The sequence below is a fragment of the Psammomys obesus genome, unplaced genomic scaffold, assembly GCF_907164565.1.
Source record: "Psammomys obesus unplaced genomic scaffold, mPsaObe1.curated_primary_1811, whole genome shotgun sequence".
Taxonomy (NCBI): domain Eukaryota; kingdom Metazoa; phylum Chordata; class Mammalia; order Rodentia; family Muridae; genus Psammomys; species Psammomys obesus.
In genome coordinates, this window is record NW_026596069.1 from 24,397,684 (window position 1) to 24,420,119 (window position 22,436).

A 22,436-nucleotide genomic window follows, 5' to 3' on the forward strand; every position below is an offset into this window, starting at 1 on the left:
TAATAATAATAATAATAATAATAATAATAATAATAATAATAATAATAATAATAATAATTTATTTTGAGAGAGACTTTCATTCAATAGCCCTGGTTATCCTGGAATTCTTTGTGTAGACTAGACTGGCCTTGAACTCACTGAGATCCTCCTGCTTCTGCCTCTCTGGTGCTGAGATTAAAAGTATATGTTACATGCCTGTCTATGTTTTGTAAATACAACTTTATTACAATCCTACTACACCCATTTGTTCTTATATTTTTATACAGTTGCTTTCAAACTACAGAGGCAGACAAAATGGTTGTTGAGGTGCCTTTGCAGAAAGTTTGTCTCCCCTAAATAGATCCATTTTTCAGTTAAGTTCCAAGTGAGCAGTTGTTCTGTGTTTAGAAGGAAAATTATACAAAAAACAAACTGGGGGGGGGGGGGGGGCTGGAGAGGTGGCCCAGTGGTTAAGAGCACTATCTGCTCTTTCAGAGGTCCTGAGTTGAGCTCCCAGCAACCGCATTGTAGCTTACAGCCATCTATAATGGGAATTGATGTCATCTTCTAGCATGCAGGTATACATGCATATAGGCCACTCTTACACTAAATAAATAAATAATCTTAAAAAAAAAAAAAACCAAAATACACTGTGGTCAGTGATGTGTTCACATAATGAGTTTTATATAACACTGAAGACAAATCTTAGAGAACAGAAGTTTCTGGACCTTAGTTTCACTTGAGCCATACGTGAAATCTGTGTTATTTCAGCCAAGTTCTTGGTCATGCATTCAGTTGCACTTTGTGCATAACTACTTTTGTGTTGATGTCTTTACCACATTAATAACTGTCTATGTGAATTTATACTTTATCATAATAATTTTTAAGATTTATTTATTGTCTGTACAATGTTCTGTCTGCATGAACACCTGCGTGCCAGGAGAGGGCACTATAGATGGTTGTGAGTCACCATGTGGTTGCTGGGAATTGAACTCTGGACCTCTGGAAGAGCAGCCAGTGCTCTTAACCTCTGATCCAACTCTCCAGCCCCCATAATAATTTTTAAAGTCATGTATATGAGTGTTTTTCTTCATATATGTCTGTGTATTATGTGCATGCCTGGTGCTCATGTAAGCCAGAAGAGGGCATAAATCTCCAGAAACTGCAGTTATGGGTGCTTGTGAGCTGCCGTGTGGGTGCTGATAATAGAACCTGGGTTCTCTGGAAGAGCAGCCAATGCTTTTAACTGCTACCCCATCTTTTTAGCCCAGCATGTATTACTCTTAATTTTTGTTTTCTAATTTAAGTTTGGTGCGTTGTCTTCTTGGGAGACAAGTCATGTTCTTTTTGACAATTCTATTGGCACAAGAATGTGTACTTACGTTTACAGTTATTTATTGAGATCAGAGAATCAAGGAAAAGGCATTCTTAATTTTTCTTTTCTCCCTATTCTTAGTTCTTGCATAGTGCTGGGCACATGAGTTGTGCAGTATAAGAATAGTCGCTATGACTACTGAGCTCTGAACATGTCCTTTTGCTGCTTGGAATGCAGCAATGAAGCGAAAAATACCTTTCATTCCTGATCCATTTACTTTTGATGGTAAAATGCTGTTTCCTTGTTTAATTTCTTAAAATTATTAATGATACACACACACACACACACACACACACACACACACACGTCACAGAACTAGTTAAGTCAGAAGCAGACCCAGATTGTTGAGTGGTCTGGTAGTTTGTCCACAGCTGGACTGATGGAGTTGACACTTCAGGATTTATACTAAACAGCTACCACCTTTATTTCTCTTCCCATTTTTGACATTTATAGGGTTATCGAGTTATAGAAGAGAAACTTCCAGTTATCAGGTCAGAAGAAGAAAAAGTCCGATTTGAAAGGCAAAAGGCCTGGTGCTGCTCAACGTCACCAGAGCCAGCAATATGTGGGATCAGTCGGATATGGGTGTTCAGCATGATGCGGCGGAAGAAAATAGCTTCTCGCATGATCGAATGCCTAAGGTACCTTATGCAATTCTTCAAGTTGCTTGCAGTATAGAGTTTCAGTACAAAGAATAGTACTTAATTATAACTGTATAACTTTTATTTCCATTAATTTTAAGTTTTGTATAAATACACTAGGTCTTTGAGGCTTTTTTGTTTGTTTGAAGAGGGAAAAAAGTTTGATAATAGATGAAACATTATTAATCCTCTTTAATTTTAGTTATTTATAACTGTGACATTAGGCCAATATAACAGACATATTTCAACCTCACTATTGGAGATTTTAAAACAAAACCAGAGAAATATGGACAGTGTTTTGGGAAGTCAGCCTTTAGAGAAATTTGTCATAAGAATATTATTTTTGGCTGGGCAGTGGTGATGCATGCCTTTAATCACAGCGTTTGGGAGGCAGAGGCAGGTGGATCTCTGGTCTACAGAGTGAATTCCAGGACAGCCAAGGTTACACAGAGAAACCTTGTCTCAAAAAAAAAAAAAAAAAAAAGTATTGATTTTGGGGCCAATGACATGCTCTGTAGGTAAAGATGCCTACTGAAAAAGCCTGGTTACCTGAGTTGAGTCCCCGAAACCACATCAAGGCAGAAGGAGAGAACCAACTATACAGAGTTGCAAGACCTCTGTAGCATGAACATTCACACACAAACACATGCGTGCACTTATAATAAGTTTTTAAAAGTTTTAAGTTTTGTTACATTCTTTTCAATATCATTTGTCTTTCTGCTATGTGGCTTATCAAAATACAGAGAAAATGAAGAGAAATGAATCAGACGTTTTTCTTCCAATGAAGTCCCTTAGGTAAAAGATAAAATGAAGAAGGTTACAATCGATCATAAGAGGTTTTGGGGTGGAGTGAGTAGTTAGATGGTAGAACAGTTGCCCACCAAGTGCCAAGCCCCAGTTTCATCTACATAGTGCTTAAAAAACTGTTTCAGGTTAGGTTATTTTATTGTTTGTTAATTTCTAGAACATCGTGTGTTTCCTATGGGAATGGGTTCAAAATAATCCATTTCTGGTACGGGTGAAGGCCTAAGGATTCAAGACCTTACTTAACTCTTTGCTGTATATGTGTTATGGATAACAGCGCACAGCTGACTCTTCATGACGATGGACCTGTTCCTAGTTCTTTTAGTACTAAGCCTGGAAACAAGCTGATTAAAATAATCCTAAGGGAGTGAGAGTATTTATTATCCATCCCTTAAATCTTGAAGGAAACCATATAGGTGTCTCTTGTTCATAAAAAGTTGAAACACCAGTATTGTGATTATTCTTATGATAGTGAATAAGCTCTTTGTTAAGAATCCTCTGCTTTCTCACTTACTATTCCTTCTTACACAGTTCTCATTATTAGTGTACAGCACTCTGAAGATTACAATATGAAAATGCCGCCAGTAGACTTAGAGTCAAACCTTAAATCCATCTATGTGCCATTTAGTGTGTTTTAATATACTCAGAACATATACAATTATCACTCTGTCTAATTTTAGAGCACTTCTATTCCCCACCCTCTCCACCCTATAACCAGCTCATGCAGTGCTTAATTTTCTCACATTTCTAGCTGCCGGCAGCCACTAGGCTGCTCTCTGTATCAACGTATTTTTCTATTCTGAACGTTTCATATAAATGGAATTCTGTAGTATTTGACCTTTGTGAATGGTTTCTTTCATGTAGCATAATACTTTCAGTCATTATCAGTGTGGGAGCATTTATCAGTCTCCTGCTTTTTTGTGTGTGTTTGTGTATGTGAATATGCATGTTTTGATCAACTACCAAACTTTTTCTACAACCCTACTAGCAATATATGAGGGTTCCAAGTGCTTCACTTCATCATCTTTAGAACAAAATCCTGTTGAGAGGCTGGGAAGATGTCTCAGTCAGTAAAGTTCTTTCTGTGTAAGCATGAGGAACTAACTTCAAATTCCCAGCACCTGTGTAAGAGCAGGATGTGGGGTCATGTACCTATAATCCCAGTACTAGGGGCTAGAGACAAACTGGTCCCACCCAGCTCTTAGCAAGCTGTTCTAGGGAAAACAACAGGTCCACGTTCAGTAAGAGACGAGACCTCAAAACTAAGATGGAAGCTGAGGAGGGAAGCATATACGTTTATTCCCAATATTTGAGAGGCAGATGCAGCTGAATCTGTTAGTCTAAGGCTTGCTTGCTCTACTTAGTGAGTTTCAGGCCAACTGTGGCTGTCCAGTGTAAGACCCTGTCACAACAGCAGCAGCTGGGTTGGGGCTGGAGTGATGGTTTAAAGGTTAAGAGCACTTGCTGCTCTTGGAGAGGACCCAAGTTCAATTGCTAGCACCAACATAGAGGCTCACAACTGTCTATAACTCTAGTTCTAGGGCATCTAATGTCCCCTCTGACCTCTGCAGGCACCAGTCACTCATGGGTGCACATGCATGCATGCAAACAAAACACTAATACACATGTAGAGAAGTAAATCTAAAAATATGCTGAAATGTGGAAAGCTGGGTTTAGTGGTGCATGACTTTAATCCCAGCACTCTGGAGGCAGAGGCAGGTGGATCTCTTGAGAGTTCAAGGCCAGCCTGGTCTACATAGTGGGTTCCAGGACGGTCAGTTACAAACAAAACAAATAAGAACAAACAAAAGCAATGGAAAATGGCATCTCACATCAACCTCCAGCCTTCCAACCCACACTGACATGACACGTTCTTAATTTTTTTTCCTCTTTTTCTCTCTTGACAGACATACATAAAGGAAAAGAACCTATTCACACCCATGTCACTTTTAAATTGTCTTATTTACCTTTTCTTTATTGAGTTACAATCACTTTTGCGTTACAGATACAAGTCTTTTCATATATATGATTTGTGGATATTTTCCACTCTTTTGTGTTTGTCTTTTCATTTTCTTGATAATGCATAAAGGTCCTTAATAAAGACCAGGCTGGCCTCAAGCTTTTTTTTTTTTTTTTTTCCTCCTTCTTTTTTATTGGGACAGTGTCTTACTTTGTAGCCCTGCCCGCCTGGAACTTCTGTGTAGATTAGGTGAGCCTTGAACTCAGAGATTTGTCTGCCTTCCATGTGCTGGGATTAAAGGCCTAACTAATGCTTTGACCTCAGCTATGGTCTTTAAACTTTTGAGTCTTTACCTCACTTTGCAGATGCTTGGTTTCTACACCATGCCTGGGCATGTCCTTTGATAACATACACTTTTTATTTTGTTTTTTTTCTTTTGTCTCTCATCATATTTTAAAAGCCATTGTCTAATACATGGCCCCAGAGATTTATGACTGTCCTTCTAAGAGTTCATAGGTTAGTTCTTACACTTGGGCTTTGGCTCTTTTGGGTTTTATTACTGTATGAGAAATGACACCACATATAGATACACTTTTGGCGGATATCATATTGTCCCACCATTCGTTAAAAGGACTGTACTTCCCTCTACATAGTTTCTGGTCTTGGCAGACTTGCAAAGGTTTTTATCTGGACTTGGTTTGTTTCATTGTTTTTTGTGTCTGTGCTTATGTCAGAAATAAACATCTGGAATGCTGTAGCTTTGTGTGGCATATTTAGAAGTAAGGATGCATGAGTCCTTCAGCTTTGTTAGTTTTTCTTTAAAAAAATTTTTTTGACTCTTCAGTGTCCTTTTTATTTCTTTGTGAATTTTAAGATCAGCTTGGGAGCTGGAGAAATGGCTCAGAGGTTAGGAACACAGGCTCTTCTTCCAAAGGTCCTGAGCTCCATTCCCAGCAAGCACATGGTAGCTCACAACTATCTCTAGTGAGATCGGATGCTCATTTCTGGCATACAGGCACACATGCAGGCAAGCTACTGTATAACTAATAAATCAGTCTTTAAAGAAAGAAAGATCAGTTGCCAGTTCCTCCGAGGCAGGCAGCTTCGGGTGAGTGTGTGCAGCAGTAGCATTTTGACAATAGTGAGTTCCTGTTTTTAAACACAGATGTCTCTCTTTATTAGGCTCTTATTTAAGCAGGATTTTATAGTTCTTAGCTTACAGCTTTCCTAAGCATTGTGCTCATCTTGGCGTTAAGATTAGTTGTTCTCTAGTTCTGGATTGCTCATTTCAGATATGTAGCTAATACAGTTCATCCCTAAACATCAGTCTGGGTTGCAACCCTTGGAAGAGGTCTTTTGTAGAGTCCACAGAATTTCTTACATGCTAGGCCACATCATCTGCCAAAGAATGACTTCATTCTTCCATTCTGCTCAGAGTTCTAACCACCATACACAGGGAAAGAAATAGAGGAATGCTATTGAAGTGGGGAGAACAGACTTACCTTTTGACTATCTCTGAGAAGCAGGTCAGTCTTTCACTGTGCCTGTGATGCCTTGATTAATTGACAAGTTCTTTAACTCTTGGTTGTTGAGTACTTTATTTTGTTGGGCAAATGTTTTTTATAATTGTTACTTTTCTACAAGTCTTCCTACTTTGAACTGTGATATTTTAGATGAACAGATATTTTAATTTTTATTATAACATAGCATTGCTTAAGTCTTATCTAAACAAATTTGATAGGTTATTCAGTTTTAATTAACAAATATTAATTTTTCAATTTTCCCTATTTCTCCCATCTCTCTCTCTCTCTCTCTCTCTCTTTAATAGGAGTAATTTTATTTATGGCTCATATTTGAGTAAAGAAGAAATTGCTTTCTCAGATCCCACTCCTGATGGAAAGCTGTTTGCAACACAGTATTGTGGCACTGGTCAGTTTCTGGTCTATAATTTTATTAACGGACAGAATGCCACCTAATTCAGATCTTGCCTACTGTACCAGAAGACATCTTTTGAAGAGAAAGCATTGGTTGCTGACTTTAACCAGGAACTAGGGCCATTTTTATTACAAATGAACTCAGGACTGGCAACAACCATATGGTTGTTCCATTTTCATAAAATTGGAAACAATGCAGTAATAGCTTATTATTGTTTTGTTTTTTTAAAGAAGATATTTTATTATCTTTTACAGAAATTTATGATTGTATTTTATCTATAGTTATTTAGACATGTTTACATGCAGCAGATAATTGTTCATAGTGGACTGAAAATTAATGCAAGGACTATGGTCTCAGTGATAAGTATATTTTGAAGTTCTTAATATGGAAATATACCAGTGTAGCTTGGTACTGTATTTTTTTATATTCTGCTGATACCAGTTACAGGTTTAAAGATTGTATTTTCAGAGTGGAAAACAATGTTTTAGAGCTATTCAAGGAAGAGAACAGTATTACATAGTTAAAGAATTTGATGCTACTAAAGTATAGGTAATCTCATAGGACAAGGGAGCTCCAAGTGAAAGAATGGTTAATAGCGAGTATCTCCATTGCTTACATTTCTGTCACTGATGATGGCAGTGGGAACCTCTTTCTCATGTGGAACCATAAACTACTAGAGTCTCAAAGAACTACAGAATAGTTATAAACTATTGGTATCTGCATTGTTATTCCTCAGAAGTACTACACTGAGTATATGCCCTCATTACTGGACTTCATCTTGATACTTGTCTGTCCTTCATAGTGCCCTCTACTTTTAAAGGGTTTATATGTTGAAAAACTGCTGTGGCCTTTTATGACCTGTATATAATGTAGAATAAAATAATAAAATACTTGATAGCTTTTTCTAAGTGATAAATGTACTGAGACAATGTTGTGTTGAATGTCTGTACACTTTCAGGGAGTTTCTTAGGTTTGAGACTGAAATAAGATTAAAACACAGGCTTCTTAAAGGTAGTTTTCACCAGCTTGCGAATTCTTCCTGAATATTCCAGTAACATGGTATTTAATTAACTTTCAAAGAAATAAAGAGCCACAATTCAAGAATGAAGTGCCATTGTGGTTTCAGTTAGATTATCTTTATGAGGTGAAATGATCATATCTCCATTGAAAACTTACAAAAATTCAGGGACTTCCCTTATGATTAACAGTCATGTGTACATTTTATCCCCCTACAAGTTCGTTCCTTTATTATTTATAGAGTGGTATAACACTATACTCTACATGAGTAGAATGGTAGGGAGTGTAATTATTCATTCTGTCTTGAAAGCAATGATCCGGCTTTTTTTCTTTTTCTAGAGTTTTACATTTTATTTTATGTGAATGTGCCTGCATATATGTATGTGTACCACATGCATGCGCGGTGCCCTGGCATTGGATTTTCTGGAGGTGGAGTCACAGATGTTTGTGAGCTGCAGGGAGGTGCAGGGAGCTGAGCTCTGGTCTTGTGCAAGAGCAGCCAGTGCTCCTAACTACTGAGCTCTTGCCAGCCCAAATCACCTCCTCCCAACTGAGACTGGAGACAGGGCTTTACTAGGTAGCACTGGCTGGCCATGAACTCAGAGGTCTGCCTGCTTCTGCCTCCTGAATGCTACTTGGATTAGCAGGTCATGCTTGATGAAGACCTTGATAAAGGGAGAACAGAAAAAGTATTGATTGGTTGCTTTAAATGTTGTCATTACTGGGAAGGAAATTTGCAGATACTTTTCATGTTAATAAAAGCCTCAGCCCCTCAAATTTTATAATCTAGGTATTTGTCTAAGAACATTAGTGTGAAAATAGTGCCTACCATTTTAGTGTGTCAGACCCTGTGTTTAGTGTTGCATTGTAAAAATCCTATAAAATAAGATTTATCTTTTTTTTTTTTTTTTTTTTAAAGATTTTCATGTTTTTAGGTGCATTAATGTTTTTCCTGGATGTACATCTGTGTGAAGGTGCCAGATCCTCTGGAACTGGAGCTACAGACAGTTGTGAGCTGTCATATGGGTGTTAGGAATTGAACCCAGATCCTCTGGAAGAACAGTCTATGCTCTTAACCACTGAGCCATTTATCCATCCCCAAATAGGGTTTATAAGAAAAGGTTTTAGAGTTTAAAAGGGACTAAAGAAGCAACCTGTGACAGATGTTGAAACACCAAACTAAGCTCTGATGCAGAGGTGAGGTGAAGAGACGGATGTGTGCTGAAGAGAGAACTGAAGCACAGGCAGGTGTTCTTAACTCTCAGAGATGAGTCGTGGTGAAGAATCGGAGTTTTGGTATAGCTTTCAGTAGACAAGCTGAAAGTTAAGAATGGAAAAAACAGGAAATGGGTTGGAAGGATTTGATGGGGAAGGGCAGGTTCAGTTTTGGTCAAGGTTTAAGGTGGTTACAGAACTTCTAGGTGGAGTTGTTTACATGAATCTAGCTTTTGGGAGAGTTTTGGACTTAAGCTGTTATTTTAAGGTTTAGATGGATTATTTGGGGGTAGTAAAAGAAAACTAGAGATCTGTGAGGAACACCATTATTTGAGAGTACTTAAATGGCTTAAGTAAGGTAAGAGAGTCAGAGAAGGGTAGTGGAAACCAAGGAAACAGCCTCAGAATCCAAAGAGGGCTCACCACTGTCAAGCCACAGTTGAAAGAAGGGAGCTCTAGAAAACGAGCAGCATCTGTGGAGTGTTGGAGGCAGCAGTCACAGTACATGCAGTGCCCACACTCAGACTTCAGAAGGTTATAAAATTGCTGCCCATATAAATTTTTGTTATTGGCCCTCAGATAGTTGTCCATCCTTTTTGAAAGCATTTAGCATGTTGTAGAAATCATGTGTTTTGATGGGTTATGCCCTTACATGTGTGGATGGTTTCTTTAGCAATAAAAGAAGACAGTAGTATTGATAATCACACTTGCTGGTATGTGAGCATGAACACAAAGCCTCAGACCTGTTGCGAAATTTTAGTGGCTCTTGTTAGTCTGGCCTGGCTTCCCAGTTGCGTAGAAACAGCTCCCTATCTGTTACCAGACTGTTCTGGTTGCCTTTGCCCTAGATGAGTGGTTTTGCTTCAAGTTCTTTTATTATAAATGTTCTTTATATAGTAGAGCTAGAAGGCATTTTCCCTCCTAATAGTAAAAGTGGGTGGAATTTAGAGATAAATCCAAGATTAATAATAAAACTCAGAATTGTTTGAGGATACCACAGTGAATATAGTTGCCTTCTATATAAGTCTGTCATCTGTAAATATGAAGTGGTCTACAGCTTTTCCAGTAGAGGTTTTGGTGTACATGGCTTCTTTAGTTAAGCTATAGCTTTCATTCAACTATTAGTATTTTCTTGAATTGTTATGCCAAAATAGTAGAATCTTGAGCCATCCAAGGTACAATACCAGACTTTCTTAGATGTTGACAGAAATATGGAGCTTATTTCACCTTTTAACATACAGAAAATTGGTTTAAAGAAAACAAACATTTTTAGTGGCTGAGGAATGGGAGGGAAGTTTAATACATTCACCAAATGAAAGGACAAGAACATAATGTAGACACAGCTTAAGACAACTTAGAGTCATAAACGAAATGTGAGGTAGACTGACTAGTGAAATTCACCAAATTTTGGTTAAGAAAATTTTACAGTAACAAAGTAACACAGGTGTCCCCTTTCTAAAAATCACAAGAAGCAGTTGCATGAATTACAGCCAAAACTTGACTACAGCTTTTCAGAGTTTACAGTTTACAGTCAGCATTAACCTGTGTGAACTGTCATGCATGCCAAGGTCTGCAGGTAAGTTACCATGTGACTTAGTGAGTCTATTTTCCCTACCTCAGTGTCCTCAGGGATGGAAGAGGTTAAAGTCAAACACACCAAGACATGAACTAACAAATCATGGTGGCCTAGGCTTGTGCAATCTCATCCTTAAAGAGGACCTAGCATTCACTAAAGATTTATACTGATTTAGGTAATTTTAAAAGATCAAACCTTAATTAAGTTAGGCTTTGGAGAAAAAGAAGCAGGTAAATTGAGCCTCACAATTGTTGGAGTGATGGCCGTTTGGTTTTATTCTGGCATTTCTCTTGAACACAGTTGAATAGTATTTATAGTTCATGATCACTTGAATTTCCAGAGTGTAGCCCTAACTAACACTGAGTACCTGCAATTAAAGTAACTTAGTCCAAAAGAAAAGAGGCCTCTGCCCCTCGCACAATTACTGTGGAATTATTTCAAGTATTTTATTTACCCTACATAGTGTTACTGAATATTGCACAAACTGGCTTTTTGGGTTTTACCTGCATTTGGACCCTTTCAGCAAAACAGGAACAAGTTGGATACACTTATATCTAAGTCAGACTGCCCTGGAATGTACCTCTTTGCTGAAATTCTGCTGTACTAAAGCCAAGGAGTAAGCATATAATAAGGCAAGGTCCCCTTTGAGGGACAATTGAAAATGGGGTTAAAAGGAATTATCCATTTAAAATACATTTAAGACACTACAAGTAGCTATATTAAAACCAAGAGGTCTGCAAACCATTTCCATCTAATACATTCTATTTTGTCACAAGCTGTAAACTCATTGTTATCCCTGGATAACCAAGCCCATCAGGTAACACTTGCAGTAATGTAGGCTCATTAGGGCTCTCAGTAGTCTCAGGTCCTAAGACAGATTCAAGTAAAAATGACCCTTTTAACTGAAGGTACAACCATACACATGGGCTGAATGTGAAAAGATACCATGAACTACAGCAATTTTAAGTGTAAACTTCCAATAGATTACCGTAGAATATTTTCTCAAAAGGTTTCTGAATAAAATATGTGGTGAGAAATACATCGATACTTATACCTACTACTGTTGAATTAATCACACACTAGCTGCTAATTTTAGTGAGTCCAAAAGACTCTTCGTGGAGTCTTCCTTACTCCTCAGGAAACATGTCAATAATTAAGAAAAAATTGCCTATGGTTCTATTTCCCATTTCACCCATTTTTATGTGTCGGTCAGTGCAAGACAGCTGTAACCTTCTAGTCCGTTTAAAGGATGCTAAGCTTGAGCCAATGAAACCAGCTAGTTAGATTCCACAGTAGAATCCCAGCCTGTTGTGTGGGTACACAGGTGCCAGCCGCTCACTTCCAACCAAAGCAGCGTTCTTTCTGCGCTCTCCTGGCTTGGTGTGCTTAAAGACTGGGAATGGAAAAGCAAAGGAATTAAGCCTAGAGAACCTCACAAATGCACACAGTGCCTGCTCAGTATTTACTGAATTTCTTTTGTTCAGTTTAAATAGTAAACTTTTAACTCCTGTGGAAATTTTGCCAAAGGGTTTGATACATATTATAAATCTTCGACTAACAATGCACAGAGAAAGACAAAGCTACTTCTTTTTAAATACAAATATCTTCTACATTCTATCATTTCAGACCCCTGAGTAATACTGTACCAAAGTACAGATCTGAAGAGAAACTGAGGGTTCAGTCCTCAAGTGTTAATCTTCAATTAATTCCACACCAGTGGTGTGAGTCTCATGTAACACATTCATGCTGGTAATGCAGACAGTCAGTCCCCCTGACCCCCAACATAGTGTAGTAGAAAGAAACAATGCAAACTCCCATGTTCAGAGTGTACCCTCAGGCCCCCACACGCAGAGCACATCCTAAGCAATTGCATAACTGCGCACTGTGGTGTTGGGCTGAACCTAGGTCCTGTCAGTGGAACTGAAGGACAGTGCCCCCAAAGACCTTGGTCACATTTGGGGAGTTCTTTGGAGAGGAGATAAATATGTTGCACTTGGCTCCACAGTGATTGTACTTTAAAGGAAAAAAATCCCCAGTAAATGTTCGTCCTCCCCTGGAGGGATTTGTTTGTTGTTTTTGGTCTGTTAAAAAAATTCATACATGACGCCCAGAAAGAAGGTAGAGAGGCCTGTCGTCACTGCTGTTGGCAGTCTGAAACTCATACATGACGCCCAGTAAGAAGGTAGAGAGGCCTGTCTTCACTGCTGTTGGCAGTTTGAAACTCATCCCGGAGGCGGAGCTGCCACTCATCTTCTAATTCCAAACGGACAATTGTTTGGCGCAAGGAGCTTCTGTCTTGGCAGACGACGCACAGGGTAGCACCTTCAGGAAGAAAGGTGATTAAATTGATAAGAACATTACCAGCTTTGAAAACAAGAGACAGGTACATAATTCATGTTTTTATTTATGTATTTTTTTGTATGAGTGCTCTGCATGTATGGCCATGTGCCAGAAGAGGGCACCAGATCTCACTATAGATGGTTGTGAGCCACGGTGTGGTTGCTGAGAGTTGAACTCAGGACCTCTAGAAGAGCAGCCAGTGAGTGCTCTTAACTGCTGAACCATCTCTCCAGCCCCTAGATAATTCATTTTATCCTAGGATAAAAAGTTTCGAGGAGCATAAAAATGATGAGAGAGGGAGGTTTCTTTCAACCACAATCCTTCCCTCCTGTAAAGACCGATAAAACCAGTGGTTTTTGTTGTTGTTGTTCTGTGTGTGTGTGTCTTTGTCTAGAGCAGGGTGTCTCAACCTTAGCACTCTGTTACGTGTTGGGTGCTGTGCCGTGCCTTGTGGAATATTTAGCAGTATCCCTAGCTTTCTACCCACTGTTTCCTAGATACACTCCTCCTTCCCATATAGATACAGTGACAACCTCAGCTCTCTTGAGGTTCATCCCCTTCTCCTTGATAATCACTCTGCTACATACACACACAAACACACAGCTAGCTCCACCTGTTTTCATACTACATACAATGTTCTGAGAGCCATTATCATTGGCCTCAGTTCATCTTGTCAAGATTACTTACGGTACTAGAGTTGTAGATTTTTCTTAAAAAAATTATTCATTCATTTATTTATTATATTTTTATATAATAAATATATTTTATTAAAAATGGATTTTTTTATATCGCATTCTGCCTGTATCACTGGCCTTGGTTCATCTTGTCAGGATTTTTATGATACTGGATTTGTAAATTTCTTTTAAAAAGATTTATTCATGGGCTGGAGAGATGGCTCAGGTTAAGAGCACTGTCCTTCCAAAGGTCTATAATGCGATCTGATTTCTTCTGGTGTGCAAGGATGCATGCAGACAGAGTATTAATAAAATATTAAATAAATAAAATCTTTAAAAAAGATTCATTCATTCATTCATTCATTATTTATACCGCATTCTGCCTGCATGTGTTCCTGCATGCCAGAAGAGGGCACAGGATCTCACTATAGATGATTATGAGCCACCATGTGGTTGCTGAGAGTTGAACTCAGGACCTTTGGCAAAACAGCTATGTTTTTAACCTCTGAGCCACCTCTCCAGCCATGGATTTGTAGATTATTCTCAGTTAAGTTGAACCTCTATGATGTATACCTATTAGCTAAAGTATACCTATACTTCAGCTTCTGTGTCTGGGAGTGCAATTATGCATTTTTTCTGCAGCTAATTTCTGATCCAATAAAATTACTTTAGAGTATATATACTGCTTATAAACACATACACATAGAATCAACCTAGCTTCTGTCTTAACTAGTTATTGGAAGCATATGTTTCTAGAAGAAATAATGGCAAAAGCTTGTTTAAGAAGTCACAGGCTGGGCATGGTGGGGCACGCCTTTAATCCCAATGCTTAGGAGGCAGAGGCAGGTGGATCATTGAGTTTGAGGACAGCCTGGTCTACAAAGTGAGTTCAAGATAGCCAAGACTACACAGAGAAACCCTGTCTAGAAAAGAAAAAAAAGGTCAGAGGGGCTGGAGAGATGGGTCAGGGTTAAGAGCCTGCTGCCTCTTGCAGAGAACCCAAGTTCAGTTCCCAGCACCCAGATGGTTCAGACCTGAAGTTCAGGGCATCTGACATCCTCTGGCCTCTGCAGGCACTCTTGTGCATGCACGCACACACACTCTTTCAGCCATAGATCTTATCACCTGTATTTAACTTAGTCTTAACAGTATGATCTTCCCTAATAAAATTAGTAGCCCTGGTTTAGAATCAAAGTATCCAGATTACTGGCCAAAGCTTTGTTAGCTTGTGTGCTGTTGAACTCTAATTTTTAAAGAAATAATTTATTTTATGTGCATTGGTATGAGGTGGTTAGACCACCTGGAACTGGAGTTGTAGACAGTTGTGAGCTGCAGTGTGGGTGATGGGAGTTGAACCTGGGTCCTTTGGAAGGACAGTGCTCTTAACCACTGAACCATCTCTGCAGCCCTGCCATTCTGCTCTTGATTCTTTTTAAGAATAGCATTCATATTCAAGGCACTCAATTTGACTTACCTTTTAGAAACTTGAATTTCTTAAGGAGATCAGCACCTACAAAAGAGTCACAGAGGTACAAGAGGAGTCCACTGAAAAACACGCCTTCACAGTTGACGTTGCTGGCGTGGGGCCTGGAGCTGACATAGCATACGGCTACCTGAAAGGAGGAAGCACAAAAATCAAAGATGTCTCAGAAGCTTGGAAAGGGACTGTGCTTGTGCCCAGGAATGCTGTGAGTGTGGGATATGAGGTGAAGGAGCCCAGTCTTTCTCAGCACTGAGTGGGCTGGTTACACAAGCCTTGTGCTTACTACTTGGTAGTCCAGTCTCAATATTTTAAATGACACATTAATTTATTACAGTGAATGCTGTTTTGACAAATACTAAGAAACAAAAGCGTGCACACATGTAAAAAATTTAAAAACCATACATTAGAGAGGTTAAAGAGTTGGCTCAATGGTTTAGAGCACTGGCTGCTTTTCAGAGGTCCCAGGTTTGATTTGATTCCCAGAAGCCATATGGCAGCTCACAATCATCTGTGACTTCAGTCCCACAGACTCCAACATCTTTTTCTGGTCTGGATGAGCACTAGGCATGTATGTGGTGCACATGCAGATAAGAAAAGGCACACTTAGGAAAAAGTAAATGTTTCACTTTGAAAGAAGCTTAAAGCAGCACAAGTTAATTTTTAGGTCCATGTGGTTTCCACGTCTAGAAGATAGCCATAAAAATTATAGGAAAGCAGCAGGATAGAACAATGGAGTTGCTAAACGCTTGATTTCAAACACTGTTCTTCAGTGGGGTGTTACTGTTCCTCAGCCTCATAGGTTAAAAAAAAAAAAAAAAAAAAAAAAACACTGGCTAGTATAGTTTTGAATTGTTAATATTCACTATTCATCAAATGTTACCTGCTGTTAGCATTGAGATTGTATTGACACAATTGGTTCTTGTGTTTTGAGGTGGAATCTCACTCCCACCCAAGCTGGCTTTTGAAATGTGGGATTGCAGACATGTGCTTCTGTGCTCGGCTGTCATTTGGTTTTAATGTTCTGTTTAGAAAAGTAATGGCATAACCTACAGCATGGATTATTAACATCAAGTTAAATTTAGTTTCCAAAATTGACTGCACTAAGACAAAAGAGTTTATGTGTGGATAAATATGTGTTTGTCAGTAGGTCCCAAGAAAAAGACCAAAAGAAAATCAAGGAGAGGAAAATGTCTTGTTCAAGGCTATGGGTGGTATTTTTTAGTTTTTTTCTTAACTTTGATCATGCATAAGCCATGGTGCACATGTGAAAACACAGAGGACAACTTGCAGGAGCCTGTCCTCTCCACCATTTGGGTTCCAGGAAGCGAACTTAGCTGTCAGGATTGGCAGCAAATGTCTTTACCCACTGAGCCTTCTCATCTTGCTAGCTCTAATACATCTTATTTTTTAAGTCATTAGAAGGATCTATTACATGGTTGAAGATAATAAAATAGACTCAAGATAATCCCAAGGAAAAACTTAGTGGCAGAAACTTGGAGGTGCAAGTGGCAGTTAAAACTAAACTGGTGAAGAACTTGAATGGGAAAGGGGGGGATGGCAGTTCTCACATAGCTCATACTTGAGTTCTTCCACATGTTAAGATACTGTGTGCCTGTCAACCGAATCTTTTTTTTTTTAAGATTTATTATTTATATAGTATTCTGCCTGTATGTGTGCCTGTAGGGCAGAAGAGGGCACCAGATCTCATTATAGATGGTTGTGAGGAATTGAACTCAGGACCTTTGGAAGAACAGCCAGTGCTCTTAACCTCTGAAGAACGGAATCTCTAGGAGAAAACTCACATGATCACAACACGGTCTGGTGAGTGTTGGCAAGTAGAGCAAGCAGTTGCTTCTGTGTGAGTCACACAGGCAGGCTCTTCAGAGCCACTGCCACCTGAGGTAACCACAAGCCACTGGCTGAAAATGGAGAAGAAATGCATGTGGCACACAGGATTAGTCAGGATGCCTTTACCTCCTGTCCAATGTTAAGGTAGCAGTCAATGGCCAGCACAGGACTCTTGAAGTTGTGAATGGCTTTGGGGAAAAGTTTATATGAGGCGTGTTGAAGGAACTTCTCCAGGAGGAACTGTGCAGGAGCTGCCAAGAGCGTGTGTTCACTGTCAGGAGCACAGACGTACTGCAAGGGCAGGATGGGAGCAAGGTTCTCTGAAACCTGCAATCAGATGATCATGGGAAATGTGCCTGTCAGTGGATGAAATGTCTACGATTACACTGGACTGCAGCTCAAAAACTTCCGTACACAGCACCCCCAAAGGAAGCCTGAAATTACACACAGCACCGAACCCTGCATGAATGTTTATAAAAACACTAGAATTTCTAAATTAGGCACCAGATTAGGTCTCGAGAGCTAAGACAGTACTTTCAGGCCATGGTTGATGATGGTAAGTTCCAGATAAAGGGGGAATGCCATGGGCTGGGAGGACTTGGTGGTTAAGAGCATTAGCTGCTTTTGCAGTTCAAGTTCTATTCTGGAAACCATGTGGTGGCTCATAAACATAACTCCAGATCCAGGGGACCAGCACCCTCTTTTGGCCTCCACAGGAACCAGACACACATGGTGCACATACATATATATACATACAAAATTAAAAATGTGTCTTAACAAAAACTAGCACCTAAAGAGAGACTTCTGTATTAATAGCAGTTGCCTGATAGGGTCAAATGCCTTTGTTCTGCATTCCCCCTCCTCCCACTTCAGGAATAGGACAGTGTTATATAAGTTACAGCAAGACTTCCTGGAATATTACTGTATTTAATGAATACATGGTTAGGTCCAAAGGGAAGTCTTTTACAGTGATGCTGCACAGATGGCCAAATCCTATTCTATTTAACAGCAAAAGGCAAAAGTCTCTGAGCTCCAGCCAGGAAGTCGACAAGCTAGAGTGATCAGCTAGCAGCAAGACTCCCTGGGAAGGGCATAGAGAACATTCTTTATAAGCTTTGAGCTATAATATTTTCTTTAAAAAACATAAGCCAGGGGCTGGAGAGATGGTTCACAGGTTAAGAGCACTGGCTGCTCTTCCGGAGGTCCTGAGTTCAATTCCCAGCAACTACATGGTGGCTCACAACCATCTATAAAGAGATCTTACGCTCTCTGCTGATGTGCAGGTGTGCATGCAGAGAGAACATTGTATACATAATAAATAAATAAAATTGAAAAAAAGCACAAGCTAAGGACCAGGCAAGCATTTTTACTTGTATTTTTTTTCTCCTGTGTTACATAAGGGTGATCACAATATAAATATTGCTGTCTGGAAAGTAAAGCTTTGCAGCTGGAAGCATTCCTTTAATCCCAGCACTCAGGAGGCAGAAGCAGGCAGATCTCTGAGTTGGAGGCCAGCCTGATCTACAGAGTGAGTTCCAGGACAGCTATATAGACAAACCTGTCCCAACAAAACAAAAATAAGAGCAAGCAAACAACCAATCAAAACCCCAATAAATAAATAAGCAAGCTTTGGTGGAACCTTGAAGGGTTAACTATGGAAAATTCTGTTGCCTTGTCAAAGATGAAGTTTTTGTTGTGGCTGGGCCCTCGCTGATGGAAGTGAAGCCACCCAGCGGTGGCTGAGCTCCTGGCGTTACTTCTCTTCCTAATGAAGCAGAAAAGTATTTGCCTCATGCCAGAATGTTAATGACAAGGCTGTTTGTAAGAAAGCATTTGTTTGTTTTCAACAAGAGAATCAAACTTTACAAAACTTACCATGACCTTTGGTTTAATGATGAAGTCCCTCTGTCCTCCGGCCTGAATGTGTTTCTTCATGACACTGAAGTTATTAAAGCGGCAGATGAGCAGGCCACTACTGTTTGTTCTCAGGTTAAAGTCAACATCTTCACAGAAATACCTAAATAATAACCACCATGATAGGTTTCTTTGACGGCCTGTCACATCTCAACTCTGAAAACTATACAGCAACATGTGACAGACATGAGGGAGGGCCCAACACATGGGCTTCATGCTACCGATCTGAGCATTGTAAGTTTTAAAGAAAGAGGAAAAGAGCTTTGTTATGCCACAGGGCTTTAGGTTTTTCCTATCAGAAACAGGACTGTACATCTTGTGTGTTCCAGCAAGAGAGCCAGAGGTGGCTTTAAAATTCTGGTCAAATACTGGATGAAGCATGGACACTGTGGGTATTCTAATAGCTACAGGTTGGGGTGGACATTAAGAGGGACTCTGTGGCCTCTAATACTATTCCTTGGCCATTTCAGGTTTCTCAGGAATGTGGGTATGATTAAAGGGGCCTGACTGCTGCCTTCTCCCTATAGAAAGAGCTGTGGGTCTGATAACACTGGAGAGTGATTTCCTTCCTAGTTCTAAGGATGAGCACAGAGTTCATATTGGCCATTCGCAGGCCCACACATCGACCAGGATTGATTTAACAGTTCTAGTTCCTATTTGAATTCTTCTCAAATAACCCGATGGCCAACCTGTTTTCTAATCATTTCACATTACAGTATCTAGGGTCTAGGGCATGCAAGGTATGGTGACACGCTGCAATGCCAGCATTCAGGAAGGTCACAAGTGGGAAGCCACCTGGGCCACGTAATGAGGTGAGGGTCAGCGAGCGTCACATTAACTGGAAGGGGCTTCTGGTCCAAGGCAGAATAAAAGCAAGGGCGAGGCTGTCGTGGGCACTATCCTCCAGGAGCTGCCAGGATGACCTGCAGGACGCCTGACCTACCTGTTGAAGTCATACTGTACATTCTGAGTCAGATCTATATTGAGAAGAATGAAATCATGCACGTGACATCTTGAGAATGGGGCCTTTAGGCTCTGCGAAGTCAGCTTGCTGTTCCATTTCTGTATGCCCAGGATTGCATAGTGGACAATTTTTGGTGTGGCTTCAATATGCTGCAAGACACTCTTCAGGGACACATTCTTACTGGAAATTCCTGCTTCTGTGGGCTGGCTATAAAATGCAAAGTTAGGTTATATAAAACAAATGTTATTGAAGAAGCAATGCTACTATATCTTAGTATTATATATATTTCATCCTATAAAGGATTTAGTAAGATAATTTATATTAGGTCTTCTAGTCACACTGCCTAGCATGACTGACTGGCAAGCTGGCCTTTGGTGGTGGATCTTAACACCTTTAAGGCAAAAAAAGTAATCCAGTTCATGTTTCAGAGTAAATAATGAACATGAGTTTCCAAAGACATGACCAGGGGTTAAAAGTACAGAAATGGTCCGTTCTGATTTTGCATGTAACAAAGAACGATATGTGCACTTTACTGATTTCAAGTCCACAGAAGAAATACTGGGAAATCAGTGTTTCATTGGGGTACTGTTGAGTTTTAGGGGGCAACTGAAGCTTTAATATTTAGCATTCCCCTTGACTACTACCCCCTAGCATTGTGTAGGAGTCTTAGGAAGTCAGCACTGCTCCAGGAAAAGCACTGATTTTGGTGGTGGGCTTAGAGGTGGCATAGCTTTCTCTGTTCACCTCAGTAGTTAAGCAGAGCGTGTTCTCATCCACATGTCAGCGTCTATATAAATGAATCACAGCATCAGGGCAGTTTTGTTATGGGGGGAGCACAGTCTCACTCTGTTTGCTGGCTGGCTTAGAACTTGCTTTGTAGACTAGGCTGGTCTCAGATTCAAGAAAGTCATCCTGCCAGTGCCTCCCATTATACCTGACCCAGAAGAGGTTTTTGCAGCTAACCAAGAACAGGAGTGTGGAAATGTCCCAGGAATTAATGACAGCTATCACTGAAAGAAAAATCTCCAAGTAGCCAGTGAGCTGTTGAGAGTGGTGTCATGATCCACTTTGCCCAGGTAAATTAGCTCTTATTTACTTGCAAGCCTGACTGCTGCCAAGAATACTTGTGTCGATCACCATGTCACAGCATCGCCAGCCCTCAGCTTCTTGGAAGTGTCACTACCTGCTTTGCTCCTGAGCACTGTGAATGTTCCACAGGACACAGGAGTCGTCCATCACAACGATGAAAGGCCAGACACACTGCCGTTTGACTCCCAGCTCCTCCAGGCGGTTCCTTTCCAGTTCTAGGTTGTGATACGACAGCTCCTTAATGAGGAACCTAGCAGCACCTGGAAGGCGGTACAACCACAGCTTTACACCCTCACTCAGGCCAGTCACGTCGCCTCCACTGGCATCCTGTCCATGTGGGGACCCCTCGTGTGGGTGGGAGGAGATAGTCTCGGAGATGGACATGCTGGAGAGAAGATGCAGAGGGCCCTAGCATCCATGTCAGGCAGCTCGAGGGGTATCTGATGCTTCTAGCCTCCATGGTCACCTGCACTTTTGCACACAGACACATTAACTCTGCAAAAAAGTCCCTGAGAAATGCATTCCAGATTCCTAAACCCATTGCTAGAGATTTACTTGATTAAGCAGTGAAGGGCCAGACACAAATTGATGGTGCATGAACTGCGCTCTGAAGAATATACTCCAAGAATTCCATTTCCCTGATATTAGAGTACACCTCGTACAGCAGGTGAAACAGTGACTAGTTCCTTAGAACATGACAAGGAGCTTGCTCTTAGAGGCAGCCACTCATGCCCAGCATCACAGTAAGCCCGGCTGTGGAGAGTGGCAGCAGCACCTATGAAGATTCTGGAAGCAGGCACCCATCCTAGGTCTGCATTTTGCAAAGACAAGGTAGCACAGTAGACGTGGTACAGAAGAGCAGGCCGCAGACAAGCTGCCCAAGTCCTCCACGTTCCAGGCTTGTGCCTGAATGAGCTAATTCTCTAAGAAGCGAAGGCAGAATATATGTGGGCGGGATAGTACCTAGCATATGGCAAGTACTCATAAGGAATGTTATGATAATTAAGATGAAATTAGCTAAGTTTTTTAAGTGGGCCACCCTAAAGTGAAACAAAATGTAGATTAGAATGAAAAAGGGCTAGTTAATGTATGGAAGAACACAAACAGCAGGATTAGATCAAGGTGATACTAAAATTCAGGAACCCTGATCTCTCAAGAGTCTGTGTAATACTTTGCATTCAGCACGTAGTGTGGGCCACAGGAAAAATTGACAGCATGGCCATCAGTGGTGAAAGACCAAAGGTTTTCCAACTATGGTCAGGAACAAGAAAATGATGCCTCCTTCATTTAACAGTAGAGAAGCCCTAGCCAGAACAATCAGGCAACAAAAGGAAAGTGATCGAAATCAGGAAATAGTAAAATGATATTCCCAGCCATGTATCATATATGGGGGAAATGGTCAGAAAGCTGTTAAAACTGCCGAGAGAACTCAGCAATTTAAAAGGAACAGTCTAAGGAATTTTGTTTTACTGCAGCATGAAAAAGAGTAGAATACTTAGGAATACACTTAACCAAGAAGGCAAAAGACAGTGCAGTGAGAAACACAAAATATTGATGAAGTTAAAGGCTATGCCAACAAATGGAAAGATGTCCGATGTTCATAGATTACAAAAAACTGTTTT

The 22,436-nt window shown here is 40.2% G+C and overlaps 2 protein-coding genes across 2 annotated transcripts in view; one reads left to right on the plus strand and one right to left on the minus strand.

Annotated features, from left to right (window-relative positions):
• The window catches only part of Esco1 (establishment of sister chromatid cohesion N-acetyltransferase 1), a 32,811-nt gene extending 25,013 nt beyond the window's left edge, over window positions 1-7,798 (plus strand). The window contains exons 9-10 of the mRNA XM_055625277.1: window positions 1,808-1,995; window positions 6,588-7,798. Coding sequence (XP_055481252.1) covers window positions 1,808-1,995; window positions 6,588-6,735 — 336 coding nt within the window. The 3' untranslated portion in view covers window positions 6,736-7,798. The remainder of the gene's footprint in view (window positions 1-1,807; window positions 1,996-6,587) is intronic.
• Window positions 7,799-9,914: 2,116 nt separating this feature from the next.
• Greb1l (GREB1 like retinoic acid receptor coactivator) overlaps window positions 9,915-22,436 on the minus strand; it is a 234,634-nt gene continuing 222,112 nt past the window's right edge. The window contains exons 29-34 of the mRNA XM_055625276.1: window positions 20,909-21,074; window positions 19,705-19,932; window positions 18,723-18,864; window positions 16,974-17,174; window positions 14,991-15,129; window positions 9,915-12,824 (exon numbers count right to left, since the gene is read on the minus strand). Of these exons, the coding sequence (XP_055481251.1) occupies window positions 12,661-12,824; window positions 14,991-15,129; window positions 16,974-17,174; window positions 18,723-18,864; window positions 19,705-19,932; window positions 20,909-21,074 (1,040 nt within the window). The 3' untranslated portion in view covers window positions 9,915-12,660. The remainder of the gene's footprint in view (window positions 12,825-14,990; window positions 15,130-16,973; window positions 17,175-18,722; window positions 18,865-19,704; window positions 19,933-20,908; window positions 21,075-22,436) is intronic.